The 27,595-nt window shown below is 39.4% G+C and overlaps 1 protein-coding gene across 1 annotated transcript in view; it reads right to left on the bottom strand.

Annotated features, from left to right (window-relative positions):
• The window catches only part of LOC146613413 (A-type potassium channel modulatory protein DPP6-like), a 96,996-nt gene that overhangs the window by 23,858 nt on the left and 45,543 nt on the right, over positions 1 to 27,595 (bottom strand). Inside the window, exons 2-3 of the mRNA XM_085376979.1 lie at positions 11,623 to 11,737; positions 6,753 to 6,851 (exon numbers count right to left, since the gene is read on the bottom strand). Coding sequence (XP_085233105.1) covers positions 6,753 to 6,851; positions 11,623 to 11,737 — 214 coding nt within the window. The remainder of the gene's footprint in view (positions 1 to 6,752; positions 6,852 to 11,622; positions 11,738 to 27,595) is intronic.

Below are 27,595 nucleotides of genomic sequence, written 5' to 3'. Positions count from 1 at the left end.
CTCCTTCTAGACTAAAGGTGAAGGAGTTCTGTTAGCCTTTTCTGGATGATTGAGTAGATGTGGACAAATTGTAGGAGTGTAGAATGAATGCAGCCTGTTGGGAAGTGACCTTCAAACTGTGTTGCAGTGTGTCATATCAACCTTTGTGGACATTTTTGCTCTCCCTTGTTTCTGCTGAGGTATGGGAGGAGCCGGATTGCCAAAAGGATTTGGGCAAAATGCATAATTTTGCAGTTTATGCAAGTTTGCATTGAGACAGGTTTCTGTGACAACAAGACAAGAAGAAGGACGTCGCGTGAAGCTGTCCTCTCGTCAAGAGTGAAGTGTTTTTCATGTTTGTCACACATCATGAAAAAGAAAAGAAAAACATTATTAGTGGCTCTAATGCTGATGACACGGCAAAGACCAGTGACCTGTGTTACCGATCACAAAACACTGATGAAGGAGGTATTTTCAAACATGAAAACATGCTGCCTAACACACACACAAAGTTTTTAAAGAAGACAAGAACTGAAAACACGGGCAGGGATGCTCGCTGAATGAAAACCACTGGAAAATCTTTGGATTATTTTAAAAGTGGAAGGTAGAGCAACAAAACCCCCGCAGCAAAGAACAGATAAAAGAAAAACATCTGCGAGAAAGAGGAGAACATTTCTCCTCAGTCTGGCATCATCTTTGCCCAAGAAGATTGAGTCCATCATCAAATATAAAGACGGGCATGCAAAATATAAAAGGATGGGAGTCTGCTGAGGAGGGATGTACTAATTTTTTGTTGTTGCTGCTGTTGGTTGCGAAAGGGCTCTGTTTAAAGTTGCCTTCACTCTTCTAGGGCTTTCTTGGGTAAAACTGGATTAAATGGATTGAATTTAATGAGGATGGAGTGAGTTTTGTTATATACCGTATGCTCTGTTCTCTGTGTGTATTTCAAAGATACGAGCGCTTCAGACAGACAGTGGGAGCTCTTTGTTTTAGAGATCAATCCGAAGGTCGAATACTTTGCCTTTGAATCGGAGTCTGTGAGAAACTCATAGGTGAGTCCAAAGACTACCGATGCGAGCGGTGATCAAAGAGCAGTGGGGATCAATTACGCACTGCTGTGAATGTAGCCCACAAAATATTGATGAGGACTGCTCAAGTGTGAGCTTGTCCCATCGGGTATCTTATCAGAAGGTCATTAGCGCCAAATGGGGGTTGATTGCATTAATGTAGCTGACAAGATGCAATGTCACATAATTGATTCCTGGAGTTTTGTCAGGTGCCGAGGACGTTTTCATCAGGGCTGTGAGCGAAGGGCACAGAAACACGCAAACTTAACTAATTATATGTTAATAAGCCTGTAATGTAAGTAATCAGTCAAACAATGTGCACAGTGGAACAAAAGGACAGATGTAAGGTCGTTTTGTGCTTGTGCGCTACATGAAAAGTAACAGCTGCATTTAAAAGTACGCATGCGAGTCTTCAGGTGTTTTCATGCAGTGTGTGTCAAGCTAATAACCGCAGTACGACTTTTACGAAGAGCTTGAACGCAGCACTTTCACTTCTCAAAGAAGATCTGAACATTGTTTCCTAATCAAGGCAGCCTTTCTGTATGACTGTAAGAACCATAAAGCAGAACTCAGATTTGCAAAAATTTCAGAAAATATAAATGTTTTATGACTCATCTTCTAGATTTGATTTTATGTCTGACCAAATATGCTTTTTCTCCCCCCTAATCAATCGCCTTCTTCTCATCTCTCGGCAAACAGAAATTTGAAAAAGTAGTGGATACAGAGAGGGGAGCACAAAAACAAACTACAAGCAATTTATTTTTTTTGTTTTAGACTTAGACTGTGTGTTTTTCATTGAGATACTTGATGAGTTAAAAGTTTATTGAAATCTGAATCAGAACTTTATTTTGAAGGTCCCAAACCTCCACCAAGGCAGCGCCTTCTCTGTGCAGTATTTACTTTTATGCGAACAGTATTGCATCAGCATTCATTTTGCTTTATTTACTTTATTCATTTTTACTTTACATAAGTTTGTTGAGCAACAAAAACAAGTGTGACGTAATATGCCGTTATGTAAAGTTATTCATATTTAATGTACACTACAACCATTGTAGCCCCTACAGCAGGAACGTCAAACTAATTTTACATCATCCCACTTTTATTTTAAGTGGGTTGGATCAGTGAGGCTACATGACAAATGTGTAAAATTACAGAAACCATTCTAGCAGTTCATTGCCCAGACTATCCTGTAATTATAAAATATAGTTTTTGTTAATTCACAGAAAAATCTGGGGTGTTTTTTTTGTTTCGTTTTTTAAAAACAGAAATTTCTAAAAGAAAAAAACAGGAACTTTTCTGTCATTTAATTGTGGATCTATCACTTAATTAGTTTGGTTTAATATGAATGGAAAACACTCAACATTTTCCAAATGTCCAGTGGACCAGATTGTAGTGATTGCCAGATTGTTTCTTGCCCCCAGGCCTTATGTTTGACACCCCTGCCCTACCCAAGTATCCACTCAGTGTCATAATGTAGCGCTTTAAATATTTAACACCCTGCTGAATGAAACTGAGAATGAAGTTCAGAGGGAAAAACGATTTGGATGAGCTATTAAAATCAGAGACATTTGTACTGGGTAAGCTAAAGCCAGAAGACAAAAGGGTAGAAAACACTGCTTTAATGTTTAACTTTGTTGTGCTTTTAAAAACTTCTTATACTATTCACTCTGTATGATATGAATCTTAAAAAGAAGTAACTACTGGTAACTTCTGTGGTCTGTGGCAACGCTTGCCATTTGTTTTGCTGTTGTTTACTGGGAGGGCATCATCAGTGCCACACATGCCAGCAGGATCAACAAGACTGGAATCATTATTGCCATCACTGGAGGCACTGAGTCAGTGAGAGACAGGGGGTCACTGAACATGGAAAACCCATCGCACCCACTCCATTGCACACTACAGAGGCAGCAGGGCTGACATGAAGAACACCTCAGGAAAAATCATTCCTCTGTAAAAAAAAAAAGTACAACAGCTCTCTTTTATTTGTGACAGGTGAACACGCCTGTCAGGACATAAAGACATCTCTGTATCAAACCTTCTTGCTGCTGTTTCTTATATTTATACTGTTCGTGTTATTTATTACAGGAGGCAGAACTGCAGGTGGCACAGTTGAAGGGGGACGAGATTAGAAATGAGTACATCAGAGGGACAACTCAGGTCGTGCAGTTTGGAGACAAAGTTAGAGAAGCAAGGCTGAGATGGTTTGGACATGTGCAGAGGAGGGATGGTGGATATATTAGACACAGTATGATGAATATGGAGCTGCCAGGCAGGAGGAAAAGAGGAAAACCTCAAAGAGTCATGGATGTGGTGAAGGAGGACATGCAGAGGGTTGGTGTGGGTGTGACAGAGGATGGTCGGGATAGAAGAGATGGAGGCAGAAGATTCTATCTATCTATCTATCTATCTATCTATTAGGGGTGCAACGATATTCGTATCGATATTGAACCGTTCGATACAGTGCTTTCGGTTCGGTACGCATATGTATCGAACAATACAACATTTGTAATTTATTTTATCAATTTTCCTTCTGACGATGCTGTCTGTGTTGAGCGCTCAGTGAATCTGTGTTCGACTACTCCGCCTAGGCTGCACTGTCCAGCGCAGATCCACTGAGCGCTCAACACAGACAGCATAGTCAGAAGGAAGAGCGCAGGGCAAGCTAGCGAGACAGAAGTTAAGCTCTCCTTGCAACAGGCAAATTGAACCTCATTCAGATCTGGCATTTGGAATTATTTTGGTTTTCATGTGACGTATGACCCTGAAGGTAAGCGAGTCATGGACTAAAGTAAAACAGTATGTTGGATGTGCCATGCAATGCTCAATTACATTGGTGTGAACTAGTGTGTTAGCGCAGTTAGCTCGTTAACGTGTTGGCCGTCTAGCCCCATGCACGGGGCGATCGGCGGTAGCTCGTTAACGGAGATTTGCCGTGTTGTGGCGTTAAGGTCATTTCAACGAGATTAACCTGAAAGCACTAGTGGGAACACAACGAATATGACTGCACATTTACGCCGACATCATCCTAGTGCAAAGACAAGTGGAAGCAGACAAAAAAAAGCAAGCATGCTACTAACTTTAGCCGAGTCATTTAGACCACTGTTAGCACATGATTCTCCTTATGCTGCTGAGAATATAGCCCAGAAGAAGCGGATAGTATAGCTTTTATTTTGGAAAGAGCCATTTCTCTGTAATAAACTCTCTTTTCCAAAGATGAGTGATTCCTCAATCAGATACAGGGCTCGCAATATCGCTAGCCCGACGTCCCGAAGCTAGCGATTTTTTCAGTCGGGCTACCAAAATCTATCTCTTCCCTGCCCGTCGGGCTATTGTAGGAAAAATATATGTCAATGCTTTTGCATTCTTTCAGAAATGTAGCTGGGTAATTATGTCATTGGCATCGGTGAGCCACTGTCAATATGTGACATATTGAAGTCGCGTTTGAATTTGCGCTTGTTTTTTTGCTTTCACTTTGCAATCGTGCGAACTGTGTATAGAGAGCGACAGCACTGATCTGTGAGTGATGATAATTTGTGCACCAATTCCTCTGACATCGTCTTATTAATCGTTAGCTTACTATGCAAACATGACAAGTGAAATCTCCCGCAGCAAGCTTAAACATGTGAGAGGTTGATCGCGCAGAGAATCGCTGAGCTTATGTGAGTGAGCGTGTAAAAGCATTTCAGTTCTGCTGAGCCAAATAAGACAGGTCAGGGTGAAGAAGTGACAGCCAAAGAAAAGCTTACCACAAAACGGAAAAGTTATGACAAATCAGACTATAAGGCAAAAAGAAAGTGCAGCTTTATGGTTTCATGGACAAAAGAATTTCTGTGGCTGCAATATGACGAGCTAAATAACCAGGGCTGCACATAAGTGGTCCGCAGGTGCGCATTCGCTGTCAAAATAAAAAACACGCACAAGGGTTAGGGTTAAATTTAAAAACTCTACTTTTGAGTTAAAATATATATTTATAATTTTAATAAATGACAAATTAAAAATGCATGAACATTTTTTTGTATCGAAAAAATATCGAACCGTGACACCAAAGTATCGAACCGAACCGAACCGTGAATTTTGTGTATCGTTGCACCCCTACTATCTATCTATCTATCTATCTATCTATCATGATGCAATGTTATTATAAAGTTACCATCACAGGAACAAAGTAGTGCTGATTCAAGAACATAAAGCACTTCTCCTGCTGAACACCAGGGGGCACAGACTTAGCTTTTATGAGCTCAGGTAGCAGCTTCCTATTCTCTACCTTATTAAGGCAAAAGAGGACACAGGGACGCTGATTAAGTGTGCATCTTTTCACTTTGACTGGCACACAGCATGCTCAGTTTGTATTGCATGGCTTAAAGGCTGACTCCAAGGATGTAACGTGTGTTTAAGGTGAATAATCAGAGTTATTGTTTGTTGAACTAATTGTAATGTTTATTTGAGGTAGTGTGGAACTCCATTAGCTTTAGAAACAAGCAGGTTTAAAAATATTTCATATTTTATTTGCTCAGTTATATCAGTTTATTTGTGCTGTTGCACCTCGCTCAGCAACTTACTCAAAACCGATCCCTCATTTGTATCTTATCCTTATAAGATACAAATGATGTCCTTACAGGACAGTTCAATAAATGCAAAACTTTAGATATAGGAACACTGCACTCGTTAGCATCAGATATTTTGCACCATTTCTTTCTTTTTCCTTCATTTTGCTTTTCTTTGTTCTTTATGAATCATTTCTATGCCTCCCTTTATTGCTGGGTGTCTGGCTTTGGGCTTGCTCTAGCACGTTGGCTGTGTGTGACTTGACTATCTATTTTTCTTTTATGAGAAAATATAATCACTCTATTGTACTATACTGTATGGACAAACCAAGAAAATATGTTACCAATCAAAGTTTTTACAACATCTGAATAAATAGAGTTTTATTTTCTCTCTAGAAATCTTCAAATCCTAAATGAAAACTGTTTTTCTTCTCATCCAGCAGCCAAACTGATACATGATTTGAATTCTTTCTGCAATGAATATAAATCAGTGGTTTTGAAAAGGTCAGCACAAAAATGTGGTGTATCATTTGCAGGCTTTTTTTCTTTCACCCCTGCATTAATTTCATCCCAAACCAGCTTGAGCTGGACTTTCCATGTAATGAAGGTGTTTTGCTGCAGGATGAACCCTCGGGCTTCCTGCGTTACTCAGCTTTTCCCCATAATTTCAATGCCAATATAAACTTCTTCCTTCTGCACCACTATAGTCCTAATGATGTATCAGCGGGTTTAGTAACACAGGGTGTTCCAACACCTTTTGTAAGTGAGTGTTTTGTAAGTATTCAACAAAATGTTTGGACACTTTTGCAACAACTTTTCAAGGCTTCCTCTAACTCCAATGCTGCAGAAAATATGTTAGTTATCCAACTTGTTAATCGCTGGAAGAAGGCCGGACTTCTTTTAGAATTTATACGATGATACCCACATTTTTATTTTTTTATTTATTTTTTAAACCTTGAACAGTTTACAGTTATCGAATGCAGTTGAACTGCCTGAACTTGAATAATAGGTGGAAAAACCGGGCTGCTGCATGTACGTGTACGCCTGATTTTGATGCCGATGTTATGTTCTGTGTGACGGCTGTCATAAAGCGTCTGGATATGTTCTGTGTTTTGACACGAGAGACGGATTTTAAACGTCAAACACACGTTCGCTCACTCACCGCTCAGCCATTTAGCGTCCGGGTCATGGATGTGAAGGTCTGCACCAAAAATATCTTCTACGGTTACTTTCTTCTTAAGGGCCAGGCTGTCATCTTCACCTGTCAGAGCATTTCACAAAAGGATAAACATGCATAAATTGAACATGACACACAGAAGCCCACATATTTACGGTCATAAATTATTTTGCGGTATAGCTGTCTTTCAGTCTTGCCAGATTTTTTTTATTTTATTATTTATAGCAAACACTGAAGGAAATATTTTGACTTTTTTATCAACACGTTTGTTTTACTGTACATTCCTCTTCTGTCTCTGGAAGTGATGGAATCCAGCAACTACTCCCCTGCTACAGGAGGGTCAATTTAGCACAAAGAGCAAACATTAAAGAGCCTCTGGTATTGCTCTGTTGGTCTAAGAGCATCAGTTCCCATCTTCCTGCTGAGTTTCTCAGCAGCTGCCTGGCGACTCAAAACCCAAAATGAGATCTGAAGCCGACAGCTGAACTGCAGGTGGAGCAGACAACAGGGGGGCAACAAGCGAGTGAGTCTGGATGTGAGGAAGGAAAAATGGTGAACATTTGAACCCTTTTGGCATCTTATAGAACACCTTTACTTAGAAAAGCACCGTTAAGACAGGAGTTGTCACGACGGCTGACAGCCCGGTCTTACTGTACAAAATGGTAAGTTGACAGATTCTTCGGCACTCTTCGCGTTGTGACTGAGCGGCGAGATGTGCGCGTGTAAATACCACATCGAGTGCTGTCGAGTGTTTACTGACTTGAAACGTCATAGAAACTCTCCTGCCTGGTAAGAATCTGCAGAGTGAGGAGGAGAAAGCTAATTTCCGGCACGAGGCAAACAGTGTTCTGATGCTTTGCCAATCTGACAAATGGCTGGAGTTCTTACAGCATAATGATCTCCATTAAACAGGCCTGAATGGAATTGCGCATTAAAAGGGTCATTAGCTAGTGAGAAGATGACTGGTAGAACTGGTGTAAAATCACAAGCAGAGAAACAATGTCCTCTGTAAAACCGTTCCCTGTGGAAAAAAGATTGTCAAATCAAGACAACTGCGATTTCATGTGAGGCGTCTCTGCAATGGGGAGATTCAGCAAACGCCTCTTTCAGTGCTACGAGTTCATGTAGATTGTTTTGGAGATATTGGCTGTACTAAGTAAAGTAGGCAGCACATGGCTTGTGGTTCACAAACTGCAAAAAGGACTTGATTTTAGTTCTTTCTGCAAAGCTTCTGTTTATAACAGCCATAAAAAATGTTGTGAATCATATGAATGTTTTGATTAAGCCAGAAGATTCAGCTGGACCAGAGGCTTCCCATGTTTCCTGTTTTTTAGTCTTAATGATGCATCAGAGGATCCATCACTTTTGTTCAAAAGGTCATCCACTTGTCAGTAGCTTCATTACAGGTCCACATCCATAAGAAAGTCTGTAGTTGAAAACAAAGAATTACGCTTAACAATCATGAAGATGCGTCCGCACTCTGGACCAATCAGGACACTCAACTCATCTTTTAATTCACCAAAGCAGAAAGCGTTTTAGCCCGAACTGTTTCAGAGAACTGTCCACAGTTCAGGAATACTTATTTACTGTTTGGACTTTTTTGTCTTTCCAGTGTTCAAACATTACAGCCCGGCTAAGACGGACGCCATTAATGCTTACATCCTGTCATGAGCACGAGCCTCTCTTTACGGCCAGATAAATGCTTCCTTCTGCACACTATGTGTGTAGAATTTGTGTGCACTGAAAAACAGCTAGAGTACTTTTCTCTCTCCTCACCTTGATTTCTTGCCAGGAAAATTTAAAAGCTTCACACATTCTAATGGGTTTTGGTGCGACATTACGACACAGCCAACAATGATTAGCTGCTCATGAGAATCCAAGGCTTTTGGAGGTATTTTCAATAACTTCTGCAACTTCTGGCACACTGTATTGCAATTATTTTAGCATTTATTATTTTATAGAATCAGCTGAGGTGACTGTGTAGCTTTGTCAGAGCCTTGCCCTCTCAGAGCTTCGTCTCACTTGTCTAATGCGTTTTGCTATTCAAGTTCAAGTTCAAGGTTCTTTAATCAGTACCCTTAGGTAGATTTATTTTGCAGTGAAAAGAGCTGGCACCCTTCTCAAACACACAGACACTAGACAGTGTTAGTTAGTTATTTTAAAAAAAAAGTTCCATAGCTCCATGCTTCACTGAGACCACAGTTTCAATCCCTCCCCCCACCTACAGTATACTAATAGATACATTTGAAAAAGGAAAAAAGAGCTACTGTTATAAATACATAAATAAAAATATAGAAATATAAATTAATTAGTGCTGTCAGCGTTAATCTTGTTAACATGACGTTAATGCACAAATCTCCGTTAGCGAGTTAACGCGGATCGCCCTGTGCATGGGGCTGCACGGCGCTAGCGTGTTAACAAGCTAACCGTGCTAACGCGTTAATGAGCTAACGGCGTTGACGCCGTGCAGCCTCACGTGTTAACTCACTAACGGAGATTTGCCACGTTAATACTGTTATGCCGTTAACGTCATTTTAACGAGATTAACACTGACAGCACTAAAATACATATAAGTAAATAGGTTTAGAAATGGGAATATTGTGTGCACTGGTACCTCAGCCAGAGAGCTCCTGATTTATAGCTCATCTGTCTGAATGCTGAATATCAACATGTCAGAGTAATTCAGAGGTGGCAAAACTACAGATACTTCAAAACTGTGTTCAAAACTACTCCAGTAAGAGTTCTGATGTATCTTATTTACTTTACATGCTCTGAAATGAACTCAAAGTCCAACAGTAAAAAGCAGCTTTTCTAGAGCTCTTGTTGTGCAAATCTAAATGAACTTAATGATATTTTAATGCAATAACAGATTAATTTTAGTACACGGGAATACAAACTTTATTTCTGATTACACTTCCACAACTAAAACAAAAAATACAAGGGTTGAAGTGGGATTCGGCAACACAACAAATTATCTTAGGAACACTAAGTTGTTGTATTGGCTCAGTGTTGGAGAAAAGAAACATATTAATTTTTGTTGTGAGCTCCAGACTGCTGCTCTTGGTGGATTTACACAACTGAACTCAGCAACAGGCAAGCAGATGTTTTGATTTTTGTTTACTTTCTTGGCAGATTTCCATCAACTACACTGACAGTATAGTATTTATTCTGTCTTTATCCTAGACCGTATGCAGCTGGTCTAAATACTGAATTCAGTTACTGAATTCACCACAGTACAACAAGCTAACCTGTTTATCCTGCACCAAGCTCCAGAGCACTTGAACAACACAAAGTTAGTATAAAAATTAGATTGGTTTGCTGGACGTTTCACAATATGAAAAAATAACTTTATTTCATATACAGATCCGATATAAGATTAAAAAATGAGGACACTACATGTAAGCTTTATATTTCCAGTTTATCATATACCCAGTGTTGGGAAGGTTACTTTTAAAATGTATTCCATTACAGAATACAGAATACATGCCCCAAAATGTATTCTGTAACGTATTCCGTTACGTTACTCAATGACAGTAACGTATTCTGAATACTTTGGATTACTTAATATATTATCATGCTTTTTACAACAACGTGAATGTACTATTGCTGTGTGATTTATTACTATTACTGAAGGTCCGCGTCTCCGAACTGTAGTAAAGGGACCTCTGACTAATACGGCGGGGTCCCTGTCGGCTCGTAGCCGAAAAATAGCTTTACTTTGTTGTGTGGGTCAACTTTTCTTGCGAGAGACAGAGAGAGGCGTTGAAAGACTGCTCCAACGGAACTTATTGTTTTCGGAGGAAAACACGAACACGGTGTACAGTCGAGTCTTAATAGCTTACTTACAACTGGGCTCGTCAGGCACTCTTCTTGGCTGCAGTGGTTATTATTATATTTACATGCTTCCAGCTCCCGTTTTTCCTCAATGACAACTCGTACCTTTCCACTCCCCTTTTTCTCCCTCCTCGCGCTCACAGACCCTTAACGTGTATGGCAGTCCATTCTCCCTGCAACACGGACTACACTGCCCATGATGCTACATTCTTTAGAGCTATGCTTGTAGCATTCAGCCTGTTAGCTTAGCACAACAACAACAACAACAACGAAAAGGCTCTCAGGAAACACACAGTCAAAAGAGAGAGAGAGAGAGCGTCGCCCTGTAACCATGGCAACCGTAACGCTGCCGCCTGGAACAACAGCACGTAGCTGTCAAACAAAACCCAAACAGTCCTGACCCGCGACAATATTAAACAGGAAAGTACCGCAGTGTAATCCATTTATTTCAACAAAGTAACTGTATTCTGAATAGCACCTTTTTAAACGGTAACTGTAACGGAATACAGTTACTCATATTTTGTATTTTAAATACGTAACGGCGGTACATGTATTCCGTTACTCCCCAACACTGCATATACCACTGAGAACTCCTTATCTTTAAATCTATCCTCTCATCTTCCTATCCTGTTCTGAAAATGTAAGGATTAAAAAGTGCAGATATTTGTGTAAAAATATAGGGAATAAAAGTAAAAAATATGTCAAATAAATAAAACTCAAGTACAAATACTTGAAAATACCACTTAAGTACAGTAAAAGTACAGTATCTGGAAATATTAAAGAGAAGACTGTAATTTTTGCATGAGTTTAAATCCTTGCCATAGTCAGTTATGAATGCACATAATTCCTAGGAAACTGGATATGTAACGTGATGCAAATTACTCATTTTGTTTGAATAAATATAATAACCTAAGAGGATTAAGCATCCTTGGCATCCTTGGAAATACACACCCACTGAGTGTTAACATATTTGCATGCAGGTTTGTGTATTTGTGTGCATTTCCTAGAGGGCTATACACACCAGGGCTGAGCAGGATAACAGAGGTGACAATCAGAGAACAGATGATCAGGATGACCAGCAGGGCTATGGCTATTCCCTTCCAGTTCCTCTGAGGTGGGGCGCTGCCAACAAGGTCCTGAAAAACATAAATATTAAATTACAATGAGGCAAAAACAAACAGAAGCGAAAAAATACCACCTATCAAGCACCCATAGGCAGCAAATAAAGTATTTCCAGTGCTACAATTCTACTTCACTGTAGAAGATGTACAATGACATTCAGGAGATTGTATTTTTTGTACAATGGTTTAGAGTTCACCTCATCATAAATAAAAAAAGAACTATTTTGTACTGTCACAGTTGGAGGTAGAGATTGGCCGGAGGACAGCTCATTCTGTCAGACAGATGCTGACAACTCAGCCACTTGTGCGCAGTAACAGCGCATCATCCAGTTGCTCCCCGCTGCTCGTATACGAAGAGTCCCCGCAGCTTCGCCTGATAGCTGGAGCGGCGCTACGGCTTCAACACAGACACAACAGGCAGAATAATGAGCTGCTCTCCTCACGGAGCCCAGCAGATGGTAGATGGCTAATCAACACTGTTTGAAACGCACGTACTGCAAAAATCCACAGGACACACAAAACACTTTAAGTGCAAAAGTGCAGCATGCAGCAGTGAGAAGACTGACCAACAATCAAAAACACATCTTCAAGTATTTCAATGTAAAAGCCCTCGAGTGGCTTTACTGTGTGATTTGCCGGCACAAGCACGCACCATCAACCGCCTCTTGACACACTGTGTCCATTAGAAAGCAACAGGAACAGACAGTTTTCTGGAATAACTGCAGATGAGTGCTAACCTCCTGAACTCGGAGCTGGCTTTCACTCACTCTGCCTTTAAGATTGGGGGGTAACTTCGCTTGCCGGGCACACATGTCAAATATTTCCATTTTCAAGACCGATTAGACTATTTAGAAATGTCCTCATCTGACACATAGATCGTTTAGAAATTAGTGTCCAACTTTGGGGTTTTGTTTTTTGCACTTTAGTATGCTGTATATTTAAGACTCTATTTTTCAGTTTATTGAAACTCAAAAACTAAAATTTGTAATTTAAAATAAGCCTTTTACTGACTTGCACGCCATCTTTAGGTCTCCCCACAAGGCTTAAAGCTCAGGCTAGGCCCTTCTGGATAGTCATGACTTTGCATTGTCCTGGCAGTATGTCTTGGGTCAGTGTTGTGCCAAAGGTGAATCAGTGTTACAGTTGCAGGTCTGTGTAAGCAGAAAAAAAGAGACCTGCGACTTTCTAAAAGAGCTTGCTGTTTTCAGTTCAGTGGCACACTGTGTGACTTTTACAGAAATGGAAACAATCAATAAAATAACTACCACAGCCCATCATTGAGGTATGTGGCCATTTGTTGATGCGCATTCAGATCAGATTGAGGTCTGAACCAAAGCAACACCTTGATTCTTTTCTTTTTCAGTCATTCTGTTGTGGATTTGCTGCTGTGTTTAGGATCATTGTACTGTTGCATGACCTGGTTTTGGACAAGCTTTTGACTCTGGAACAGAGGAGTTTATGGTCAACTCAATGATCAACAATATGCTTGACAGGTGGTATGAGGGCCTTACACTGATATGGTTTTCTGAGGTCAAGTAGTTCCAGAGGTCTTGAGATTTATTCAGATGCAGCTTTGCAAACTAAAGCTGTGCTGCCAGGTTCTTTTTAGAGAGAAGCAGCTTTCTCCTGGAAGCCCTTCCAAACAAGACATACTTGTTCAGTCTTTTTCTAATTGTGCTGTCATGAACTTTAACATTAAACATGCTAACTGAGGCCTGCACATTCTGAGATGTAGCTCCTGGTTATTTTGCAGTTTCTCTGAGCACTGAGCAGTCTGACCCGACACGTGCTGATGACCAATTAACTGCTAGAATTTCTAAATTCTGGTCAAAAACATGCTTTAACACTATAATTATGGGTTATTGCTAATATACTGGTGTGCAAAGTTATATTAATTTAATTGTAATTGAAGTGTTTAAAGTGAAGGCTCTGAAGCGACCCATTAGGGTATCGCTCTACTCTATTGCACCCAGCGTGTTGAAGGGTCGAGGTTAGAAATTGCAGCCAGATATGATTTCCGTGCATCATGCTTGCCAGCTATGTGGCCGCACAAACAGACACGCACATTTGCACATTAATGCCTCTGGTCACAGTCAGTGAGACAAGTGAGCAGCTTCAGCCACCCGTATCAGTCCAGCTGCTCATAACCATGTTACCAATTAGCCCTGGTCTCTCTCTGCCTGCAGTCAGGAGAGTGGTTATACGGTACGGAGGGGGTCAGTGAACCACTCACGAGTTAATGAGGGGTGCGTGTACACGGGAGAGAGAAGCAGACAGCTCAACTGGTGAGCAGAGACAGCGCTTCTTATATATTTGAAGACTTTAGCAACACTCAAAAAAATGAAACGTTGACTTTAATTAAAATTATTTTGTCAACAGGTTCCACGAAATTGAATTATGTTAGTTTAAAGCAAAAATCTTTAGTTCATCTAATTTAAAAAAAACTACTTAAGATTAACAAGACATATTTAAGACTAACTAAATCAAGTTATGTTGTATGAACAAAGATGATATATTTTCAGGTTAGATAGTTTAGATTAGTTACTTCAACACATTTCTTATTTGTGGCAGTAAAATGTTAAATTTAAGTTAGATTAATTCAAATATTATATTTTCAGCCACCTTGTGCTTTATTAATTAGTTTTACATAAATCTATTTTGTCAACAGGTTCCACACAAATGAATTAAGTACATCCAACTTATTTTTTAAAATTTCTTTTATTGCCAACACATTCAGTGAGCATTTGTGTAAACCCAGTCCAAAATAAAACACAACAGCTCATTAGGGTTAGTAATTAACAGTATGTAGACAGATGCAACATCAAGACTTTAAATTAAATGTCTGTATCTACCAGAAATAGAAGAGAGAAAAAAAAAAACGCATTGAAGATCACATAACACATTGATAAGATGACACTTGAGTTATGCACATGTGATGCTAGTAAGGTCTGTGAGTGTTTTTTTCTTTTAGTGTCTAAAATGGATAGCAAAGTTGCTATTTGCAATGATTGCTTAGGGTCAGTCCAGTAACACAATGCCAATGAAGTGCTTTCCTTTAACAATGCAAAGTGAAGTGTCCACCTCAACAGCCACAATTTAAAAAAATTTTATGTAACAACAACAACAACAACAACAATAATAATAATAATAATAATAATAATAATAATAAATAGTCCACTGATATTAGCAATCAAAGAAAATTACATCACCATCCCAAATAAAACTTTAACAAAACATGCCAACATTATGGTCTAACAATAAAACAGCTTGTCAGCGTTCAGTTTTTTTGCAACAGCACAGCAGTAACCATTTAACACTTGCCACTGTCAACATTTATTTTACTAGTGTTTGGGCAAAAAACTTCAGATGTAAACATTTTAACATGGAAACAATTGTTCGTCTTTAAAAGTCCACAAAATATACATTCATCCTGCATTCCCAACTTGGATGATCTGATATCCTCGTGTTGGTGTTGTTCCCAGACCATCATGAAAATGTTGTCACATTGTTGTGACGTTATTCTTTTGCGCGCCAAGCCATTCGTGCATTTATGAAATTCCAATGTTGCAAGGACAATATCAATTCTGCTTACTGTTTATTAAAGGGTTAGGGTTAGGGTCAGTTGATCGGCGGACAGAGGCGGTTTCACGCAGCTTAAGTACAGTTTTTTGTTTTACGCCGGTTTTTCCCGAAGTCGCAAAAGTATGACGTCACAACATTCTGATTGGTCACTTGCAATGTTGATCCTGGAACAACATTTAGTATGATGATCTGGGAACAACACCAACACGAGGATATCAGATCAACCTCCTAACTTACCCTTATTTTTAGTATGTATTGCAATTACCTTTACAATGCACACAATGTAACACAAACTGAATATGAACATATTTCCACCTCATAACAATATGCCTTGAACGCTAATATACACACCACCCTTCAACATTTCTGGTGCAGTATCATCTCTCAATTAAATCCTTTAAATCTCAATACTTTTGATTGTCTCTTACTAGCCCCCCACAACAGTAAAATCTCTCAAATTGTAGTAGTTTACAAACTTTTCAAAATGTTCTAAATTTCTCTTAAATGTAATTTTCCCGTTATCTGTCATTTACAAATTACCATTTTATTCCCATTCAGCCTCCGAAAAACTTCTGTCCATCTGACAGAACATTCATCATCCAAATTAAAGGTTGGCTTATTCATTCAGTGTATTCTTGAGCAACTGTACCTTGGTCAAGAGTATGCTGACATACAGATGAAGGAAGAGCTTCTGAAGTACTTCAAAGAAAGCTTTCAGTCTTGAGGTTAACTGAGATTCAGTGCATATATCCCACCCATTAAGAGTGCACATGCAGAGGCCAGGTCTTCCAGGTCATGCAGGACACACTAGATGGTTATACCCACATCGGCTGGAGGAGTGCTGGCATCAGCTCTTTCGATGGTAAAGATAGCAAGGGTAATTTGTTCCAGCTCCCTCTGAACAGCTGTAGCTTAGACACAAAAACATAGAAAAATGGCATCCAGTTTTAAAAAAAGAAAGAAAAAGGGCCAAAGCTACCCTTTAATGACGTAAACACAATATTAGGAACATGCACCCCAGTGTGCCACTATTTCAGACTACAGATTCAACGATAAATATAAATAGTTTGGGTATACAAGAAGATTTCCCAAAACATTTAAACAGGTTCCATGCAAATTACAACAACAACAACATGCAACAACATTAGTTATTCAAAATTTGGTTTAATACAGATAAAAAACTAAACTAAAATTACCAACCAATTATTCTTTGAAGAGGATGCTTGGGTCTTCATTCAGGTAAAAAGGTAGTGCCCTGAGGACACACTCCCTCCCCTTTTCAATACTTTCCTTCTGTAGAGAGTGGCAGAGATACAGGAAGAGAAAACAGATATACTTTAGGATGACAGAAACTCACATTATACGCAAAATGAATGACATATCCACTGCACAGATAGACATGTACACAAGACCAACTAATCATCACATGGACATGAATAGTTAACCTGTTGGGCAGGGTTTCCACCACATTATATATGTCCATAATGGAGGTAAAGACAAACTAATACATCATCTTTTTTGCATTCAAAACATAACATAAAAACATTCACTTCTGGTTTAACCTAAATCAAGGGATCAGATTTTACATATGTTTAGGTAATTTAAATTTTCCAACGTTTTGAGTACCAAACTTTGTCTTGCTTAATATAAATGTAAGTGCACTGTGCAGCTACCATACACTAGCTGTTTAAATTTGAAAATGATCTTATTAGCCATAATATTTTGCTACCAACAGAATAACGCACCTGTGTGGCTGGGGCCAAAGTTTGTCTAATTTTCTTCCCTGCAACGCCTCCTTTTTTCTTGAAGACTTTTATGAGCTGGTCAGTGTATTGGTCAAGTTGTGTAAAAAGCCTTGGAACATGTGCAGCAGTAGTAATCACATATTCTGCTTCCACCTGAAAATATGTCAACAAACACAACATACTGTACTGTAAATATACATACTATATGTACACATATACAAACTAAAACTAATGTAGTAAGACCTCATTAAAGCTATAATTTTAACACAAACATTTACACAAAATGCTAATGGAGCCATTACAGCTTTTATTGTTATTTATCAAGTTCCAAAAAATATTGATCACAGCTGATCTGAAAAGAATTTCATGCCTCAGGCCCTTGAACTGCAACCTTTACCATGGTTCAGATGTGGAGAAGAAATAACAGGGGCATGGGATGGGTCACAAAAGAAAACTTAACTTATAAAACAGTTTTGTTTTTAAAAGTATAACAGTTCACATACCACATACAAGCTCAGCAATACCACATACACCACATCAGTATAGGAGGGAGCAGGTAAAGGCAGGATCTGAGATTTATAAAGTAAAACAAGAAATTCATTACTTAATTTCAAGAAGCAAATTATTGTTTGAATTACAACTAAATAAAATACTACTCAGAAGAAAAGCAAGAGATTGACACTGCCATGTGCTAACTTTCTATAGAAGCAATTATCACCAGGTCTGTCGACCTCCATTGTCTGTCCACTCATATGTCTTGAATAATTTTATTAAAAAAATTAAGTGTGTACTTTCACAAACTGTAATTTATAACTACATTGATATGTATAACTCCGCTAGGAAACATGCTGTATTTACAGACCATTTTTACATAATACAGATTACTGATAGAGCAGAACAATGGTGTCACAGTGGCTTTCGCCCTTGACTTTTTGGATTTTAAATGTCACTTTATGCTATCCTTGCTATCCTATTCGATATTTCCGACTCTCGGATTACAGAAAAGGAATCCCAAGAAAGCAAATGGAAAAATAACCCCTTGAAAGAATAACCCCATGAACCCCTGTAGCTAATCCCTTAATAAAACAAAAAACAATAAAAATGTTTCTTACACAGTCCACAAAATAAGCATGTCCAGGACCCAGTAAAACTAATGTAAAACAAGCGCACGCAAACGATATAACATGCCTTGTAAGACAAACGCAAAATATAACCATGCTGGACATATAGATACTACACAACATAGTCAAAGAAAAAAAGTGGTCTTACCTCTCAAAGAAACAGTAGCTTGGCGCCAAAACAGCCTTTTTCAGTTAAATTTGAAGTCTTGCGCATGAGCAGGCACAAGCCGTGAAACCTTCTTGTTCTGCGCGGTTTCATTACAACTGTTTTTGCATTACTGCCACCTTGTGGATATACAAGGTATATCGATCCTAATTGACTTAACTTAAATGTTATGCGATCAAGTAACACATTAGTATTATGTACGTTGAATAATAGACACAATTACGTAGACTTGATTAGAAAAACATATGTTAACTTAACAAAAACATATATTTTAAGTAAAATGAAAATAAATAATTAATATACACTGAACAATCCACCTCATTCATTTTTTTGAGTGAAGTTACGATACAGTAAATGTTTAAAATGATCCTGTGTGTACGGCACCTGTGTGTATTTACTTTGCTTGCGCACCTACTGTCTCTGCACAGTTTGTCTCACAGCAAAGCAAATCAATAGCGAAGGCAGTGAGTACATATAGAAAAACAGCAGGCACATCAATAAGCTGATGCATTGCTGCAGAGGTAAGGATTTTCACAACAGCGTGTATGGAGTCGTATGCTGGGTTCATAAGATATTAATCTCCCTGTGTTATCTCGCCCCAATAGGAAAGACACGATATCTGCAATCGCTTCAGACTTCTGACCGAACCAGAAATAAAAGGCGCTGATGCTCCGACCAGCTTTGCTGATAATGACCTCCTTTCAGCAACCGCTAACTTTTCACTTCATAGAGTTGTCTGTGTATCTGTGCGAAAAATGTAACAGGATCCAGTCCAGCGTAACACATCAATCAATACACGTGGTATTTGGAAATAATCAACATAACAAAGTAAGGAAAAAAAAAATCTCCCATCACAATATTTCAAAACACTGTGACATTTAGTTACAGCAATTCTTCCACCTATGACAAATGCAGCTATAATGACAGCAGAGCGCCATTTCTATCACAAATGCATCTCCCACAGGTCCTGTGGGCTAGTGCAATTGCAGAATACATATGATTTGACAAACAGGAGCAGCAGCTTCCTTCCAGGATGGCAGTTTCTGTAAACAGACAGTCGAACATTCAATTACGAGTCAAAGAGCTTTTCCGCAATCCTGATCAATAGACAATCAAAGACTGCTGGACGTTTGCCTTCTTCACTGTAAAAATATATAAATAAAAAATTTAAAAAATTAAAACAGCTCAGGTTGAAACGGTTGCCACCATTAAAGTGGTATGTCAATATTTCTGGATGCATAACACCGACCTGACTAAGATCAGATCGATGTTTATTGTGCTACACGGTGGACAACAGAGCCGTCAAAACAGCTGCCACAGCTGTTTAAAACGCCCATTCAACAAAGCCACTGCAACAAGGTGAGCATTAGTAGTGCACTTACTGAGGGTGAGCCTCAAAGCTACTCAACGCTGTAAGAAGCTGTACTGAACATTTACCAATACGAGATGGCCTTTATCTGTCTGAATTTATTAGATGAATGCATTTCCACCTCAGAGCTGTGAAACTTATGTACTGTATTACATAAAGTACATATTTATTCAATGCTGTGGTTTGTAAAAACGTAACCATAACTCACTACAGAACAGGCTTTACCAACTTTTATCTTTTTTTCTGTCTTACAGTAGTAAATCGGAGTATGTCTTGTTTAAAATGAATGGGTCTTTTGATTTAGTGATTATAAAAGTGTTTCTTAAAGACCTATATGGCTGCTTTCACTTTGAAAGAGTAAAAAGGTTCACATTCAGAGGTAGGCAGGCTACAGAAACACATCAACATTCGACCTGGACAAAGGAGTTCATGGTACAACATTTGCTTAGGTTTAGGTTTAGAAAAAGCTCAAAGCTCCCAGTCTAAAGACGATATTACCAGTGCACTTTGTGGTGACTGTGAAGGCCATTTGAGTACAGTGAATTCATTGCCATGTTGAAGAAACTTGTTTGAGATGATTTGAGCTTTGTGACATGGTGCACTTTCCTGCTGGAAGCAGCCATCAGAAGATGAGTACACTGTCCTCATAAAGAGATGGAGGTGGCGAGCAACAATTTTCAGACAGGCTGTGATTTTTAAATGATGCTTAGTTGCTGATAGTACTGTAATCTGATGTGATCTGCTGCTGCTGTAGCCCAACCCAGTATCATGGCAAAGCATGTAATAGACACACCAGTCCATCGTGTCCATTTCATGCTTTGCCTCGCCAAAGCATGAAATGGACACCGATGCAGAAATTGCATTACCAGCAGGAGGAGAAAATATATTTAAAGCCAAGAAGTCGCTTGTGGGCAAGGAAGGTATGAAGTACTTTCCAGGGTCCTTAATTGCCAGACACGATTAAGCAATATGACTAACATGTTTTTACATGTACAATTGTGTTAATAATGTCTGTTTAAATGCTTTGCCGTGATTATTTTCATGAAGGTTGCTCGTACTGCAGGCTTGTTATAGCGGCACGATCTCAAGGTTTAACATGTTGTACATTCTGAGATACTTTTCTGCATACCTTGGTTGTAATGAGTCTTTTTTTAGTTGCTATAGCTTTCCTATCAGCTTCAAGCAGTGTGGCCATTTTTCTTTAACCTCTGACCTCTGACTAGGCATTTCCACACAGAGATTTACCGCTCACTGGACATTTTCCCTTTTTCAGACCAGTCGCTGTAAACCCTAGAGATGACTTTGTGGGAAAAATCTCAGCAGATCAGCAGTTTCTGAAATAAATAAACCATAAAACGTTCAAAATCACATTTTTCCTTATTTTCAGGCTCAATTTGAACCTTAACAGGTCTTTTTGGCCTCATCTACATGACTAAATGCATTGAATTGCTGCCATGTGAATGACTGGTTAGATATTTGATATACGACCAGTAGAATATGTATATATAATAAAATGAGGGTATAAACCAGTAAGGACTTGTTTCAGAATAACTAAGTTATTGTCATTTCTGTTAGGATCATCAGCATGAGCTTCTATGTTGTATACATTTATTTAGTTAAGAGCATTAAGAGCATATATTTTAAAATAGAGCTGCTCTCTCATACAGCCCACTGTTATTAAAGTGTCTCAGCTCTGATTGCTTTAACTGTGCAGAGTGCTTTATCCCTGTTTAAAACGCTCAACGCTTCACCCACCTACTCAACCACAGAACAGAGAGTTCCACTCTATTCACTTACATAAAAATGCATGACAATTATCACCACAGTTTCCAGAAAACAAACCCTACAGAGATATATAGACTCTAACCTTAGATGCATGGTTTCTTTTCCCGGGTGTTCAACGTGTTTCAGAATATAGCAAACTGTAGGAGTTTGCGGGAGATGTTGAGTTTTCTGGAAAGCTCTTAACAAGTGAAAAAGTGCATCTGTGTATAAGTGGAAATCTTGACCTTTAGCAGCATTTCAGATGCAGGCTGGCTCTCTGCATTAGGCCATCTCCTTCTGTTAGTCTGTGTGTGAAGAGCACGCATGCATGCCTTACAGCTGATAACAATAAAAGCTGCATCAATAAATTAGAACTGCAGCCATTTCCACCCTCTTCTCTACAGACACACATCTAAATAAACCCATTCCCATACTGGCATCTCTCAAAAGACAGAAAACCCCAAGAGAGAGGACGCAACAAGAATTTTTCCCGATCTATTTGTTGCTATTTCCATTCTGTTTCGAGACAAAGGGGCTGTAAAAAGAAGGCATCTTTTAAGGTCAAGCTCCCTTTACCCCCCTACCACTCTCTCTCTCTAATCCTCTCTCCCTCCCACTTTCCCTTTGTCTAAGCATCTCTTTGTCTCTCTGCTCGCTGCTGAAGTGTGAAATGGATCTTTCCTGATCTTTGAGCACCTGGTTTCCAAGGGAACCAAGAGAGCTGTTTGAGTCAGATTTGCAGTGAAGATGGTGCTCGCTGGTACAGTACAGCAGGGACTAATATTACCGCTGACTGCCATGTGGGAAACAAGGGGCTTGAGAAATTAACCTAGGATTTAGGGGGGAAAAGGAAACAAGGGAATGTAGATGTTTGAAACTCAATGTATCCTTTCACTGTAATGTAGTCGCTGTCTCGGGACAGTAAAACTTCAGAGTGAAGCAGTAGCCTTTGGACATAGGGGGAAACTTTTCCTCTGGAACAGCATCAATAAATCATGGCCATTCACGAGTGAGATTAAGAATTCATGCCAGCTGGCTTTTGGCTCATGAATAGTAGGGCACCAGCCTCAATGTGCCCGTCCAGCCTTTGTCCTTTTTGAACTGCAACTCAACTGAAACAAAGGAAAACAACAGGCTGTTTAGATGACATACAGTAACCTGGCTGTGGATGTGATAAGAGAACAGGAGTTAGGCCACTTCTTTAGTATTTAGAACCGGGGCACATAAGTCAGCACACGTAATCAAAACATTAAGAAGAAGCGCGCTCAGTCATGGCCAAAGATAACCAGAGTACTTTTTATACCTCTGAAAACATGATAGCAGTTTTGAGGTAAAGTAGGAAGTTGCAAAAAAATTACAATCATATAATCAGACTAGATACTCATTTGCAACAGTTTTAATACCAACAGTGGCATCTTTGCCTCTTCCAGCTGACACAAAACTTCACACACTGCTCTTCCCCTCGCTGCCAGCCGAACAATAGCACGAAAAACGTGCTGAAGCATCTTAAAAAGCCCAAATCCCTGTCCTCATCAATAAAGCTCCTGTTTCAACAGCAGTACTGAAGTATTAATCGGTCTGTAACGTCAATAAACCGCGTTAACTTAACAGCACACCACAATTATTTGTGTCTAAACTGTTCTCCTAAAGCCCCAGATTGAAGCTGACAAAAGTCTACCCACAAGTAGACAGACAGCAGCAGCCAAAATTAACAACTCTATTTGATCAGCAACAATAATATGCTGCCAAGTCACCAGAAGCAAAGGAAATAAACAGGGCTGTAGCCAAATACATTTGCACCAACCAGTATGGTTATCGGAATCCAGTTTGAAATTCTGGCATCGTGACAATCCTACTCACGAGAATCAAACTGTGGGAGCTATTCTATATAACACAGACAATCAAAGTAGGTGAATTAAAGTAAAAAGGAAGCATGAACTTACATTGAGAGTAAAGTTACTGTATAGAAAAGGAGTGAAGCAAGAGTCTTGGACCGCAATACTCTGAAAACATCTCTCTGTTTGTGCATGACTTTGTGATCCAAAACACTGAAAACATGGAAAATTCTCCTAATTTAACTTTATTATTTGATGTTTATAAAGACAGCAGAGCTGATTAGAGTCCTGGTGTGAAACAGGCCTGTGCAGTCAAAAAATTATTGTCAAATTAATTACTAGCAACTGGAAAAGCTTTTGAATTGTAATAAATTGGTCCTTAGATGTGAAATTAATGATAAGTAGGGCTACGTTACATCTCTGTTAGGAAAATTCTTTGCAATAAAGTCTTTGGGTCGTTTCTCTCGCAGCCACAATTTAACATGTTAAAACTTTTGTATCGTTTCGGTCGCCTTTTGTCGGCACTACAGAAGAATAAAGAAACTCAGCTGGTTAAACTGACAAGCTCTGCTGCACCTTATTCTCTTTTCAGCTTTGTAGACAGCTTTAGCGTTTGTGCTTCTTCACTGATGAGAATCTAATAATATGACTAAGCTACTGTAGCAGAGCTGCAAAAACTTAGCAAACGTCTCCATCTGTAAGATGACCCTCAGCTCGCAAGGCGCTCCAATCCCCAGAGAATGTTTTCAGCAAACGTCCCTGGCTGCTTCACTGATTAATGCTCACCATCTCAGTGCTAACTTTGTCTTTCTACCATTTGGTGCTGATGAACTGATGGTGTACAGCTGGGTGCAGCTGCAGCGTAACTCGAAAGTGGGGGGAGAGTATAACAAACCATAAAATGAGAGAATTTAAAACCGCAAAAAAAACAACATAAAAAGGTTAAATGCCTTTATAGAGATGAGGGAAAAGATCATTGGAGCCATTCTTAGTATAAAAACTTGGACCTGTACAGCTCTGGACCAAAAACTTTTGACCTACTTATTTTCTGTGAGTGGCAGTGGTCGTAGTTGCGATGGCATGGCAGTAGTATTAGCGACACCAATGATATACTGGAGTGGTAAGTGAGAAGAAGACAAGTGCACTGAGTGGTTCTTTCACAACAAGTCAAAACTATATTAAATGATTTATGCTGCTGGCTTTTATGCCATTATCTGTGTTCACCTGGGGATAAATTATTCAGTAACTGATGAGGTACTTTTATTCTTCCGTGGTCTAGACACTTCAGTCTTTGCAGGCAACAGCACTGTGTATGTTGACCGTCTTAAATTATATTACACCCAGCCAGCCACTCATTTAGAAGTAACGTAAGGGCCGCACTTATCTTATTATGAGTGGCAGTCCAGATAAACGATTCTTATCTTTAAGACTCTTTATCTTGCACATAAAGTCAGAAACATGGCTTAAAAACACACATGTTGAGATGAAATGCTGTGCAACTATACTCCAAGTTAAACCCCCCAAAAAGCAAATTACGTATCCATCGACTCATCTACAGCTTACAGTAGGCACTAAACAGCAACATTACAGAGAAGTCTTCTCTACTTGACAATCAAAACTGTTGCAGAGATTCAGCAAAAATTACGTAAACAGTGCAAAGTGTGCCAAACAATTTAAAAATAAGGTTCCAGCATTTCTGTTTCTTGTATTTTGGCATAAGAACAACAAGTTTACCTCATTATTTTTGCTCATTTGTGCACTAGTTCTCTCTCCAGGTGGATTTTCTTTCTTGTGAAAATAGAAATGAGACTGAGAAACTTCACCATCTATGAATGTGACAGGTAAATGTGAAGGGAGGCCACAAAGTCAAGTTCATCCTACAGTCCTGGCAGACCCCACATCAGGCCTTCTACACATCCTAGTGTGTGTTATTTAAGACCCCAGGCACACTGGCCTAGAGACCAGCCAAAGATCATTTGGTAAACACCAGTCACAAAGGAAAAGTTGCTCCTTTCTAACTGGAAGTTGTTTGAAGTTGGACGCAGTCGTGAAACTGGTAGCAGATTGCTGCGGTCACCAATAGTCTGCACGGAAGACACGATTTACCTACAAACACTCGCAAACTACTCAGCAAGCGGCAGAGAAACTGAAAAGTGCAAAACAAACTGGAAACACAGACAGTTCCCCTTCAAAGTAAAAGTTGTGCTTTAGCTCTGCAACCAAAACAGTTCAAATGGCTTAATTTTGAATTTTGAAAGCCGTCTCCGTTTCTGATTTGCGTCACACTCAGTGTTTAGTTTACCACCAACCATTTGCCATCCGGTCATCGACAGGTGCCTAAACCAGTGCTACTCAGGCCTAAGCTGCTTTAGCATGTCGCTGCTTTGTAGTCTCGCTTCTCCTCATTTTGATTTACTTGAAGTCACTGAAGCCTTCTGTGGCCTTTATAAAGACCTTGTTGCTACACTGCCAGCTTCTTCCTCACTACATGCACACTAGAGATCCCAGAAATGAGCCAAATTTTGAAAAATGATTGCAGGCAATGATTTAATTCAATTTTATTATAGCACTAAATCACAACAACAGTCGCCTCAAAGCACTTTTATTGTAACATTACAGAGAAAACACCAACAATCATCGGACCCCTTATGAACAAACACTTGGCGACAGTGGGGAGAAAAAACCCTCCTTTTTAACAGGAAGAAATATCCAGCAGAACCAGGCTCAGGGACAGGTGGCCATCTGCTGTGACCAGTTGGGAGTGAGCGGGAAACTTTAATGTTTCCCCAGAACTAAAAACTACATCAAGGTAAAGAGGCTTACAGTGTTGCTATGATTGAAGGTGCACTGATTTCCTGGGTGACCCATCCTCATGTTAATAGTCTGGAAAAAAAATTCACAAGACAGATGGGGAGGAAATCCAGTCTGCAAAGAATAAATAATTTCTGTACGCCTCAACGATAAGAAGACGCCTTGGGACAAAGTGGGAAATGGGCGTTGTTTTCAGGTGCACAGAAAAAAAACAAAAGCAGAGATATAAAAAAGTATATTCTCGTCTGCGTGTGCCTCTTCATTTGTTTTTGTTGGAATGGATAACAGAAACTGGGGAGGAGATGAGAAAAGTAAAAATGATAAAGCATTAAAACTCCCTGACTCTATCCACTAGGGACGAGGGGAAGATGGAGGTTAAGATGGGTTTTTTGAGAGGACTCAAATCGCTGCCTGCCTCTGAACAAAACTGGCTCGGCTATCTTTCAATCATCATTACATGGAGAAACCTTTGGAATGCAAGCATGCTGATCCACACAGGTATGCACACATGGGTATTCACAGACGCGGACTAAAGCTTTCTTGGCTGCTGCCTCAAAGCACACTGTGCGCTGTCTATCTTGCGTGCTGCACAATATCGTTTATTATTTAGTAAATATTGATATCTATGGCTAGCTAGTTTATTGTGATGGTGCTTTGTTTTCTCTATTATTATGTTGCTCTTTGTTGTTTGCTGTCTCCTCTGTTTGTTTTTTTTGTTTGTTTGTTTTTTTTTCTCCATACAGGTGACCCAGGAGTTCTTTTTTTTTTTTTCTCTCTCTCTCTTCCCCCCCCTTCTCACCGTCTCTTCTCCCCTTTGGTTTTCTTTCTTTCTCTCCCCCTCTTTCTCTCATTCATTCCCCCTGTCCTATTTATTAAAAAAAAAAAAAAAAAAAAAAAATGACAAAGGATGAACTGAAGCTCTGCCATCACGTAATGTCGCATACTGCTGTTTCTGATGTCATTTAAGAAGAAGAAGAAAAAAAATCATCAGAAGAACTGTTGCACACAACAGCATGACTGAAGTGGAATCACTGGAGAACAGATCAGCTGGAAGTGCCCCTTGCTGTTTTTAAAATCCCCCTTTTTCAAATTGAATGCTTTCTCTCTAAATATGCTCCTGAAAATTAAATCCATTTTCAGTTAAGAGGAAAAAGGGGACAGCTCGTCTTCTTTCAGAATAATTACCTGCAGAAAAATAAGGACCTAATATGATAAGGAATCAGGAAAAAATAAAATCTGCAGCATTGAAATTTCATTTGATGACGCTTGTGTACCCATTTAATTCACCTGGTAACAGGTTCTCTTTTTTCCCCTGCACTTCACCTTTGATCCCCCCCCCCCCCCCCCCACCCCCCTGTCTGAATGGGTACTTGTGGTTTAAATTACAGCCCTGCTACCTTGAACAAGACAATAACCAATAGCATTGAACAACAGCAAGTACAGTAATGGAGGAGGCATGAAACAAAAAAAATATTGTGCA

Source organism: Diplotaxodon limnothrissa, linkage group LG18 (genome assembly GCF_057381915.1).
Source record: "Diplotaxodon limnothrissa isolate DT_005_m linkage group LG18, D_limnothrissa_male_GT1.1, whole genome shotgun sequence".
NCBI classification, from domain to species: Eukaryota; Metazoa; Chordata; class Actinopteri; order Cichliformes; family Cichlidae; genus Diplotaxodon; species Diplotaxodon limnothrissa.
Note: the sequence above shows the minus strand (reverse complement) of the source record. Positions and strands in the feature narration are given on the sequence as shown.